This window comes from Mandrillus leucophaeus, unplaced genomic scaffold (genome assembly GCF_000951045.1).
Source record: "Mandrillus leucophaeus isolate KB7577 unplaced genomic scaffold, Mleu.le_1.0 Scaffold189, whole genome shotgun sequence".
Lineage (NCBI taxonomy): Eukaryota > Metazoa > Chordata > Mammalia > Primates > Cercopithecidae > Mandrillus > Mandrillus leucophaeus.
In genome coordinates this window covers 255,935-268,162 of record NW_012101909.1, presented here as the reverse complement: position 1 = coordinate 268,162, position 12,228 = coordinate 255,935, and the positions used below count along the sequence as shown (strand labels likewise).

The 12,228-nt window shown below is 49.1% G+C and overlaps 1 protein-coding gene across 2 annotated transcripts in view; it reads right to left on the bottom strand.

The window, feature by feature from the left end:
• Positions 1 to 12,228, bottom strand: part of ST8SIA5 (ST8 alpha-N-acetyl-neuraminide alpha-2,8-sialyltransferase 5) — an 87,179-nt gene that overhangs the window by 37,040 nt on the left and 37,911 nt on the right. The window contains exon 2 of one of the 2 annotated variants that reach the window (XM_011978075.1): positions 8,688 to 8,795. The exons of the other annotated variant lie outside the window; for it this stretch is intronic. Within the exon in view, the coding sequence (XP_011833465.1) occupies positions 8,688 to 8,795 (108 nt within the window). The remainder of the gene's footprint in view (positions 1 to 8,687; positions 8,796 to 12,228) is intronic. 2 annotated transcript variants of the gene reach the window in all.

Below are 12,228 nucleotides of genomic sequence, written 5' to 3'. Positions count from 1 at the left end.
TGTAAACTAGTTCAACCATTGTGGAAGACAATGTGGCGATTCCTCAAGGATCTAGAACTAGAAATACCATTTGCCCAGCCATCCCATTACTGGGTATATACCAAAAGGATTATAAATCATGCTGCTAATAAAGACACATGTACACATATGTTTATTGTGACACTATTCACGATAGCAAAGACTTGGAACCAACCCAAATGTCCATCGATGATAGATTGGATTAGGAAAATGTGGCACATATACACCATGGAATATACACTATGCAGCCATAAAATATACACTATGCAGCCATAAAAAAGGATGAGTTCATGTCCTTTGTAGGGACATGGATGAAGCTGGAAACCATCATTCTCAGCAAACTATCGAAAGGACAAAAAACCAAACACCGCATGTTCTCACTCATAGGTGGGAATTGAACAATGAGAACACTTGGACACAGGGCGGGGAACATCACACACCAGGACCTGTCATGGCATGGGGGGAGGGGGAGGGATACCATTAGGAGATATACCTAATGTAAATGATGAGTTAATGGGTGCAGCATACCAACATGGCACATGTATACATATGTAACAAACCTGCACATTGTGCACATGTACCCTAGAACTTAAAGTACAAAAAAAAAAAAAATTTAGAAAGTGAAAGAGAGAGATAAATCAATAGTAACTCCTAGGACTTGAACAACTAGTGGGAGGGATGACGTAGCCATTTAAGGGTTAGAGAGATGAACAGGTTTGGGGTGTGGATGGAAAGATTCTTGGGCTATGTAAAGCTTGCTGTGCCCTCAGACATCTAGAGGAGATCACAGGTAGGCAGTCAGATGCGCATGGCTGAGGCCCAGTGCAGAGGTCAGGGCTGGGGATGCACATTCCAGAGTCAAAGGACAGGGGACTTGAGGAGACACTGGGAGAGAGCAGAGAGAAGAAGGAAGAGAGCCAAGGCCAGGCCTGAGGTTAGCTCCCACATTCAGATGGCAGCAAAGGACACTGAGAAGGAAAGTCTGCAGGTGGAAGAAAACCCAGACACAGAGCTCAGGGACATGGAAGCTAAGAGGAGAGAGCATTTCCAGGACAGATGGTCAACCCCAGTATTGACCCATCTGTCCTGGAAATGGGGGTCAAAGAAGAAGAGGACAGAGAAGGCACCACTGATCTAGCAACCAGGAGGTCATCAATGACCTTGACAAGAGAAGATTCAAGGGAGCAGGGAACAGATGCCGCTCTGGCATAGGTAGAAGCAAGGCCAGGAGTGGGAGATGTTGGAGACGGTGCCACGGAAGTCTGCAGGTGAAGGAGGGCTGAGTGAGTGTCTAAAGACCTGGTCCTGGGGCAAGTGGAGAGGATGGGATGTCTCCCAAAGTGTGAAGGGATGGCTGGAGGAAGAAAAGACAGACTTCAGTGTTCTGTGAGCCTCCAAAAGGCAAGCCTAAGAGCCCCCACTGAGACTTAGGGAGGAAAGGTTTACAATCAGCCAGAGGAAGGACTTCAAACCAGAAGGTTCGCATGGGGAAGGATAGCCTCTTTGCGAGCTTCATGACCTGCCATCACTTACTAGCTCAACAAGGTCTTGGTGGCCATCAAGTCAGGGGGATGCCAGGCTATAAATGGCGACGTGTGGTGGAAAGCTGGAAGAGCTTCTAGCTGCCTTAACCTTGTGAGCATTCCCTAATCTAATGGGTGGGTGGATCCTTGGTCCTTCCAGCCCGACCCCAACTCCCCTTTCTTTCCTTCCTTCCCATTCTCATGCCTTCCCCTAGCCTCCTGCCTTTGCCAAGTGATTGGCATAAAATTCTGAAAGATGGTCTACAAGGGAGGAAGCATAGGAGCGTGAAGAAGGAGAAGAGGGAGAATGGATGGTGGAAGCTGAAGGGAGGAACAGAGTTTGGGGAGCTGACCTGGGGTGAAGAAGGGGTGAGGCCCTGACAGGCACTGCACCCATCTGATCTGGCCTCTTCAGTTTACAGGGAAGCAGACAAGGCCCAGGGAGGGAGTGCTATCCCCCCATGGAAGTGCTGTGAGTCTGGGCAAACCTGAGGGGGGGAAGAGACCCCCTTACTCCACCTCCACGGAGCCCTATGGGGACCTGTGAGGTGCTTTAACCTTGGAGCACTCAGGGAGTTACAGAGCCCATGATCTCCTTTGTATCACCCCGAGTTGGGTTAATGACCTCAGTTTTGCAGATGGTGTAATTGAGGCACAGAAATATTCATGTAAGTGGTTATTTGCCCAGGAGACTCCACAGAGACTCAAAAGCCACAAAGCTTTGGGTTCAGAGCACTCCTGGAGCAACCCTGACTTGAGGAGGAGGAGTCTCCCAGTGCCAACCAACTCCACTTCCACCAGCAGCCTCAGCTGGCCGCAGCCTGGGTTCTGCCAGGCCCCAAGAAGCCCACATCAGGTATGTGGGACCAACGGGAGAAGCTGCCATGTTTGTTTTGCTTTGTGTTTTTCCAGCACCCAGTCCAGAACATTCTGCCAAACCTGCATCTCCCAAATCCTTCCTAGTTGGGTGAAGCCCAAGAGCTCCGGCCCTTTTTCCCTCCTTTTCTGCAGAAGAGAACATTGACCAGGAAGGCTTAAGCGAGCCAGCTGCACCTGCCATGCAGGAGTGTGCTTCCTCCGCTGTCCTGCCCTCAGATGGCCACAATGGCATTCGGGACTGCAGGGGTCACTCTGCCCCCAAGGGCTCCTCTTTGAAATGTATAATTGCCAGGAGCAGGTGGAGGGACGCATTTTTCAGAGGCAACAATCAGAAAAACACTAAGTACACTTGGGAAGGCGGCAGGGAGGAGGACACAGAAGATAGAAGGTGGAAGAGACAGGGAAGGAGGAGATGAGAGACCCTAAAGATCATCTTGTCTGAGATCAACCCTGCAGCTTTGACAACAGTTGCAAAGAAGGGATCTACTATTTTTTTTTTTTTTTTTTTTTTGAGATACGGTCCTACTCTGTCACCCAGGCTGGAGTGCAGAGGCATGATCTTAGCTCACTGCAGCCTCGAACTTCTGGGCTCAAGTGATCTTCTGACCTCAGCCTCCTAAGTAGCTAGGACGACAAGTGTGCACCATCATGTCTAGCTTTTTTTTTTTTTTTTTTTTAATTTTTGGTAGAGATGGGGTCTTGTTATGTAGACCAGGCTGGTCTTGAACTCCTAGCCTCAAGTGATCCTCCCACCTCGGCCTCTTAAAAGTTCTGGGATTATAGGCATGAGCAACTGTGCCTGACCAGAAGTAATCTACTTAAATCAATATGGCCTTTTTTTTATGATCTAACAGGCAGGAGCTGAAGGCAGAAATAGAAGACCTGAGAGGACTTGGAAAGAAAAGACAAGGATACTCACCCAGCCCTGCATGAGCTGTCCACAGCCCAGAAGGAAGAACCCCTCTAACCCCTCCCATGAGTGCTGGGACTCTGTAGTCACACAGGAGATACATACATATATACATATATATATATATATATAGTGCTCCAGCTCCACCCACCACCTGGAAGTGACCTAACCTTTGGTGACTCAGTTTCCTCATCTGTAAAATGGAGGGTAATGAATATACCCACCTCAAAGTTTGAGGGTAAGGACTCAATGGGATAATACATGTAAGGCACCCAGCATAGTGCCTGACCCCAGACACTCACTTGGCTCGCTTTTCTGCCAAGAGGGCCCTCTTGTGTCATCTATTTGGGGCTTGCTCTTTTTTCCTATAGCTGGTGCTACTCTGGCCTTGGGAAGTCTTCCACACTCCATCCCAGAAGCCCAGGAAGAGGGGTGCAGGGAGAAGGCTGTCCCACCCACAGGCAGCCTGGGCCAGCCCTGCTCCGGACCTCAGAGACAAGTGTCTCCTGAGTTGCCTTCCACACCTCCTCTTTGCCAGCCCATTACAGTGGTAAGATCAGGAGGGCCAAGACTGGTGTGGAGTATGGAAAGGGGGCCGGTGAGGCCAGCCAAGGAGCCTGTGGCTGTGCCTGGATCTAGAGGATCCAGAGGGCCCTGGAGATGCTCACACAGGTGGTCCAGCCCAGTTCTCCAAAGCCAGAGGCTCCGCGGGATTTGGGGAATATGTGAGCAAACACAGAAGGATTATGTGCACTTGCCAGAGGGTCCTCTGTGTGTGCAATGACAGAAGTTGCCCTGGGGGCAGACGTATCTACAGAAGGCAGAGTTAAAGCGGTTTCGATTGGGCTGGGGCTAGCAGGGAAGGCTTCAAGGAGGAAGTGGATACTGGCAGGAGTACAAGGACTTGGATGTGGAGCCAGACCCAGTTGGCAGAAGCTGAGTGAAGCCCTTTGTGCTGTGGCCATGGGCCAGTCTGACAGTCAACTCTGCTGGGACAGTGCCTGGGGGACTCCTGCCTCAGTTGTCCTCTGTCCCTGTGACTGAACCGGGGATGTTTTCCTGAGGCAGTGCATGCAACACTGCCCACCTTGCAGGACAGAGGCCATGACCATGGAGGCACCGCTGCCTCCCCCTGCTCTCTGAGCAGTTGCCAGGCAGACAGGTAGCTAGGCCAGTCCAGAGGGATCAGGGTTGGAGCTGACCGTGGAGGACAAGTACCCCCTATCCTCCTCCACCTCCCCAGAGGGACCATGCTCGGTGAGGGGTGTTCAGGAAGAGGTCTAGTCAGCACAGGAGTATGTCATCTGCCTTCACTACCCCCTCTCTACTTTTTTTTTTTTTTTAGATGGAGTTTTGCTCTTGTTGCCCAGGCTGGAGTGCAATGGCACGATCTCAGCTCACCACAATCTCCGCCTCCTGAATTCAAGCGATTCTCCTGTCTCAGCCTCCCGAGTAGCTGGGATTACAGATATGTGCCATCGCGCCTGGCTAATTTTGTATTTTTAGTAGAGACAGGGCTTCTCCACCCTCTCTACTTTTTATACCCCACCCCCACCAACTGTCAGTCTTCCTTTTCCCACCCAGAAGCCCACAAATGTCAGCCTGCCCTACTATCAGCTCTTTTCAAGAGCGAATTCTCTGGCAATTCCAGCCTGTGAATGAGTTTCTGATTCTAATGTGTTTCCAGAAAGGAGACAACGTTTCAAAGACAATGGCAGGAGACAAGGTTGAATCCAAAGGGATAAATCTCTAAGGGAAGACTCAGGAACACTGAAATCAAAGTTTGCTTTCTTACCAATAGCCTTTACTATTTCCTTGTGTAATGCATTTTTTTTTTTTTTACACAATTCACATTTATTGAGCACCTACTACATAACAGGTGCCACACTAGGTGCTGGGAATTCAAAACTGAAGATGCACAACCACTGTCTTGCTGAGAAGATGGAAGCACAAACACATGAGCAAGGTCTTCACAGGCCTTCCTACTTGTGCAAAACACCCACTGAAATAGAAACATTTGCTGATTGAAAATTATTCCAGCTGGGTGCCATGGCTCACACCTGTAATCCCAGCACTTTGGGAGGCCGAGGCAGGTGGATCACTTGAGGTCAGGAGTTCAAGACCCAGCCTGGCCAACATAGTGAAACCCTGTCTCTACTAAAAGATACAAAAGTTAGCCAGCCCTGGTGGCAGATGCCTGTAGTCCCAGCTACTCAGTAGGCTGAGGGAGGAGAATTGCTTGCACCCGGGAGGCGGAGGTTGCAGTGAATCAAGATTGCACCACTGCATTCCAGCCTGAGCGATGGAGTGAAACTCTGTCTCAAAAAAAAAAAGAAAGAAAAAGAAAAAGAAAATTATTCCTATATGCTCATTAAATCAGTTCCCCTAAGGATGCTTATTGGACAACACATTATAGACCTAGACTTGAAATTAATAAAGCTATATGTCAATGTATATCTTATAGCTCGCACCTTTCTAATTCAGCCTGGACTTCCCCCAGCCTGTGACCAATAAGAAGATCTGACCACAGCCTTTTATGAGCACTATCTGGCTTGAATTTGCTTTGTGGTGCTGTTTGGAGTTTTCCAGACTAATCATTTGGACTGGCTCCTTCTCCTTGTGGCTCCTGCTTGAGTATATACAATGTATGAGTCATTTGCTTTTTTGCCCCTCTTCATCCTCTGGTTATATTTGGTACTTCCTGACTTCCTTTCCAAACTGTTAATAATAAATAACAGGTTGTACCACACTTCAACACCACACAACTATAGATAGCAAAACATGGCATGCACTGAATTATTCAATAGGTGAATAATACCATGAAGCTCATCCCATCTTCCAGATTTGGAGAGTTGTTAATTGGGACAATGTACATGGTGTCCTCGTTAGGTCCTCCCCCAAGCTCTGCACATCTGCTGCCAGGAGCTGTCCTGCCCATTTTAAAGAAGGCAGAAGCTGCTCACACACCAGGGTAAAAACTCTTCAATATCCAGTTCCATTCTAACTACGTTAACCACTATTTCCCACATGTGGGGACTCTACATACTGCAGTCCTTCAACTAGGTGGGTACTTTGGGGTCAACTAGAAATGGATATTTGAAATTGGAATTGTCCAGGAAAATGTGGAAGGTGTGGTCACGCCATTTATTCTGTGACTATGGAAATTCTTGCTCAGATGGGAGCGCTCCAGAAGCAAGTCAACTCAGCTGGTAATAATGTTGCATCAAAGGCACCTGAATTCCAAAACCAACTTGACAGAGGTCAGCTGTGTTTCTAGCCCTGCGGGCTCCCAGCTGATAGGAAAAAGGAAGCTGGCCCAGATCATGGAGAGAAGGGCAGAGAAAATAAAGGGCAAAGGGAGTAAGAAAGGCAGTAGGGAAGCAAGGACGTGGAGGAGAGAGGGAGGCAATGGGGAGGGAGAAAGGAAGGAGGGCCAAGAACAGCTAACAGGAAGAAAGGCAGAGGAGAACACAGGTGCAGTGAGGGGTAAGAGAAGTTACAGGTGAAACCGTGGAAAGAGGAAGGAAAGACAAAAGATGCTGGCAGCAGGAAAAGTTAGGAATGGAGCCCACGCAATGGCAATGGTTTCAGCCACTGCCTGGAGACATCTGCCCAGAAACAGCTTCCCAGGGGCCCATCTGTCTGTCTTGCTCACTTGACTCGCTTTTCTTTTCTTTTTCTCTCTTCTCTTCTCTTCTTTCTTTCTTTCTCTTTCTTTCTTTCTTTCTCTTTCTTTCTGTCTTTCGTTCGTTCGTTCTCTTTCTTTCTTTCTCTTTCTTTCTTTCTTTCTTTCTCTTTCTTTCTTTTCCTTCCTTCCTCCCTCCCTCCCTCTCCCTCTCTCTTTCTTTCTTTCTTTCTTTCTTGACAGGGTTTCACTGTCACTCAGGCTGGAGTGCAGTGGCACAATCTCAGCTCACTGCAGCCTCCACCTCCCAGGTTCAAGCTATTCTCCCGCTTCAGCCTCCCAAGTAGCTAGGATTATAGGCATGTGCCACCACACCCAGCTAATTTTTGTATTTTTAGTGGAAATGGGGTTTACCATGTTGGCCAGGCTGGTCTCGAACTCCTGACCTCAGGTGATGTGCCTGCCTTGACCTCCCAAAGTGCTGGGATTACAGGCATGAGCCACCATGCCTCGTCTTGACTAGCATTTTCTACCCCAAACCTCTTGAAGAACTCTTCCAGGAGTTCAGTAGGGAGGTACACACTTGCTGACTTACCTAGACTGCTCACCACCTGGGAGGCAGGGCCACTCAGCAGACAGGCCAGCATGGGAGGCTCAGCTTCCCAGGACAAGCATGGGCCCCCACCTCACCTGTGATGTCCAGAGCTCCCTCTGCACTTCCATGGAAAGAACTGTGGTCCCAAAGGCCAGCATAAGACCCTCCAGCCCAGGACACCATGTATGGCCATCCCCACACCCTCAGGCACGTCTGTGGACATTTGCTCAACTGTTTTCTGACACCAGAGCCTCATCTTTCTCAAAGCATTGAATAAAAACATACATATCGGGGTCCTTGAAAAACCCATTACTTCTCCTCTGCAGGGTCAATTTAATGTTTGTGTGTCAAAATCACCAGCAACAACAATGTAAGCCTCTCTCTCAGGGAAACGTACGTGAGAGTTACCCCCTCCTTAGAAATACAAAAATTAAGAAACCAAACAGCTTAATCAGCCCCTGGGAATGCTTAGCTGGCAGGTTCCAGTCACACCCAGCTCCCAGCAGAGACAGTATCCTGCCTCATCTGCAAAAATTCTCCACAATACCCTCCCTGCAATGAGTGTGCCCAGCCTCAGAATATTCCATTTTTATTCATTCAACAAATACTACTGATCAAGAGGAAATAGCCACATGATGGGGCGCATAGCAAATCTCAGCACCATCTTGATGGAAATGGTTCTGCTCCAGCCAAGGGCAACCTCCCCTGTGGGCAGGGCAGGGAGTACCTGGGCAGGGGACTTCAGAGAAGCAGGGAACACCCACCTGACACCCGCTTCTTGATGCCACCCACCCACACACACCTACACACACTTGCTGGCTGATATCTGAAATCCCTGCAGCAGGGACAGAGCTTCGGCCCCCACCCCTAAATGGAGGTTTGAGATCAAGACTCCCCACCCTACCCCCCGGATAGAAGGGGCCAGTGAATCCCTGCTCGGCTGTGGTTGGGTCCTATGCCTCATCCTTCAAACTCATTCACCCTCAGGTTAAAGGAACCAGGTGGGATACCAAAGTGCAGGGAGTTTTGAGAATGAGCCTGCTTCTTCCATCCTAGGAAGTGGACAATGTGGCAGGGGCTGCAGGGCCACCCCGGGTCAGGCTTCCCCCCTCCCTGGCCTTTTGCCGGGGTCTGTACCTGGAGCTGGAGTCACTGCCGCTCTGCACTGCTGGATCATCCGTGACATTAAAGAGCCCCGTCCAATTGGACAGCTGGTCACCACTCTGCCAACCAAACTGGAGGCCTCTGGCAAGAAAACGAGGCAGTTGGTACTCATGCTCATTTGCTGGGTTAAGCCTGCCTACCAGAGAGCCACATTCTGTCGCTGTGCCCAAGTGACACATCGCCTTGGTCACGCAGTTAAAGGAGGCGATGGTACTGACCCCAACCATGAGGATGGCGATCATAAACCACAGCACTCTGCAGTGCTCTCTGCTGTTCTGCACCCATCCCCTCATTCCATCTGTACCAGCAGGGCTGAGAGCACGCATTTCATACACAGGGACATTGAGACTTCACGAGACAAAGGTCACAGAGCTCTTCTACCTCCTATACCGTGCCATCCCTCAATTCCTGCCTCCAGTTAAACCAAAAGAGCGCCAGCACCAGCACCAGCATTTTGTCCTCCTCAAAAGCCAGACACACTTCAGAGCTTTTAATAAAATCTACAGTATTCCAGCACACAAGGATACCATTTTTGGTTCAAGATGTGCACTCAACACATGTTTATCTCCACTCCTTCCCCAACTCTCACTGAAATGACAGCAAAGGGATAAATACAGACATGCATGTGGGGAGAAGGCCATAGAAGGGGCCAGCAATAACATGCTGGATGATGAAAAGCACAAGGTCACGGACCTCACCAGAGAGTGGACACCTGACTGCCTGCAAAAAGCAGATCTACTCGCAGTGAACAACTCAGGAAGGCTCAGGAATGGAAGGTCCCCAGGCCAGCAAAGGTGGGAGTGCAAAATGGAGCTAAGAGCAGGATTGTTTGAAGTCCACACAAAAAGCAGTTAGACAACCCTCTCCCCAATGCCCTGTGAATTCCCATACCAGGCCCTCTTCCCAAGCCCAGGCAGCCTGGCCACTCTACCTGCCCACCTCACAGATGTCAGGAGATTGCTTTCTGGGGAAACTGACTCACAGAAGTTCTGCGCTGTTTTCTTATATCAGAGACTCTGCACTGAAAACAGTGGGTGTGCCTGAAAGTCTGCTTACTGAGTGCACCTGGCTTCTGAATGCTTGGGCCTGTTACACACCTGCCTTCCAGGTTTGTTGAGGGATGGGTTTCTCAGGAGGGAAACTGACCTGCTCAAAAGAAACAGATATGGAGGAAAGGGTTGGTGCCTGCTTAATCGCCCCAGGGCAGGCTTTCTCAGCCTGGCACTATGGCATCTGGGGCTGGCTACTTCTTTGTTGTGGGACTGTCCTGTGCATTATAGGATGCTGAGCAACATCCCTGCTCTCTACCACTAGACGCCAGCAGCATTGTACCCCGGACCCTTCTGTTGCAGCAATCAAAAATGTCTCCAGACATTGCCAGTGTCTCCTGGGGGCAAAATTGCCCCAATTGAGAATCGCTGTCTATAACAATCCACAGAGCTTCCAAGAAACCTTCTAGTGACTGGCTGGCCCTTAAATATAAACAGGCTATTAGGACCATCAGCATGTGAAGAAAACGGTAACGGTCAGAGAACAAAACAAAACAAAACAAAACAAAACAGCTTTCTCTGCTCATGCCCAGTGTGGTCTCAATATGCAGAACGATGCCAGTGAATTCATAAAACTGTACCTCCCAAGGAAATGCTTCACCAGCAACCATGTCATCGGTGCCAAGGACCATGTGTCCACGCAAAAGGACACGGGCGAAATTGACAAGGTTACAGGCAGGTTTAACGACCAGTTTAAAACCTATGTTATCCAGAGGGCCATTTGCAGGATGGGTGAGTCAGATGATTCCATTCTCCGACTGGCCAAAGCCAATAGCATCGCCTCAGAAAGAACTTTTGACTGGACAGAATCATGGATGTGAAATAGTTCTGTAAATAAATAGTGAAGCGAGGCTTGGTGGCTCATGCCTATAATCCCAGCACTTCGGGAGGCCGAGGTGAGTGGATCACCTGAGCTCAGGAGTTTGAGACCAGACTAGACAACATGGTGAAACCCCATCTCTACAAAAAATACAAAAATTAGCTGGGCATGGTGGCACTCGCCTTGGGAGGCTAAGGCAGGAGAATCCCTTGATCCTGGGAGGTGGAGGTTGAAGTGAGCCGAGATCACACCACTGCACTCCAGCCTGAGCAAGAGAGTGAGACCCTGTCTTGAACAAATGAATGAATGAATGAATACATAAATAAGTAAATAGTGAAACACTTATAAAAAGAATGCAGGGGGAAAAAGACAAATGAAAAAAGAAGAAGGCCGAGCGTAGTGGCTCACGCCTGTAATCCCAGCACTTTGGAAGGCCGAAGCAGGCGGATTGCCTGAGGTCAGGAGTTCGAGACCAGCCTGGCCAGCATGGTGAAACCCTGTCTCTACTAAAAATACAAAAATTAGCTGGGCATGGTGGCAGATGCCTGTAATCCCAGCTACTTAGGAGGCTGAGGCAGGAGAATCGCTTGAACCTGGGAGGTGGAGGTTGCAGTGAGCTGAGATCATGCCATTGCACTCCAACCTGGGTGACAAAAGTGAAACTCCATCTCAAAAAAAAAAAAAAAAGGAAATTTTTTTTTTCAATAAAACCCTTAATAATAAATAGCCTCTAAGCTAAGGGAATGGGGAAGCAGATGGTCACTGGAGCTGGGAACTGATCCATCCATATCTCCAATAACAGGCTGAGTGCCTGAGTCTCTGCACCTCTTGAGGCCTCTTTAAAGATAACTGTCTCAGTTGCCTTCAAAGTCCTTGACTGCAAGTATCACAGATCTGAGCCTTCTTCTATGATGCCCACGCATGCCCCTCTTCAGAAGTCTAGCTCACCTCCCAAGCATGTATCAGCTTGGTCTCTCAGCCAGACCCTAGGCTGAGGAGGCTCCTTGGGGCCCTGCTAGCAGAGAGCTGCACACATGAGGTGCTCCAGCGATGCTTTGCTGAGTGACAGTAGACCCCGTTCTCATACACTCCAGGATCCACAGCAGTGGGGAGCTCAGAGCAAAAGGTACAACTCACAGGACAGAGGCCAAAGCCAAACAAAATGCTTGTCCAGTTCTTAGTCCATTCAAAAAACAGAAGTGCTCCGGTCTGGTTCTGATTCAATAGTTATTCATTTATCCACTTGTTTATTTATTGAAGTGGTTGTTTCCTTTCAAAGAGATCACCAAGGTATTTCTTGGAGACAATTTGGGCTTGGTTTATTCGGAAGAGAGACACTTGGAGCACCTATTACGAACCCAGCCCTTTACATAAATGGTCTCAATTCCTACAAACGCCTCACACAGAAAATCTCATGATAGGGCCACGCATGGTGGCTCACACCTGTAATCCCAGAACTTTGGGAAACCGAGACGGGTGGATCACTTGAGGTCAGGAGTTCGAGACCAGCCTAGCCAACATGGTGAAACCCCCGTGCCTACTAAATATACAAAAATTAGCTGGGCGTGGTGGCACATGCCTGTAATCACGGCTACTCTGGGAGGCTGAGGCATGAGAATCACTTGAACCCGGGAGGCCGAGGTTG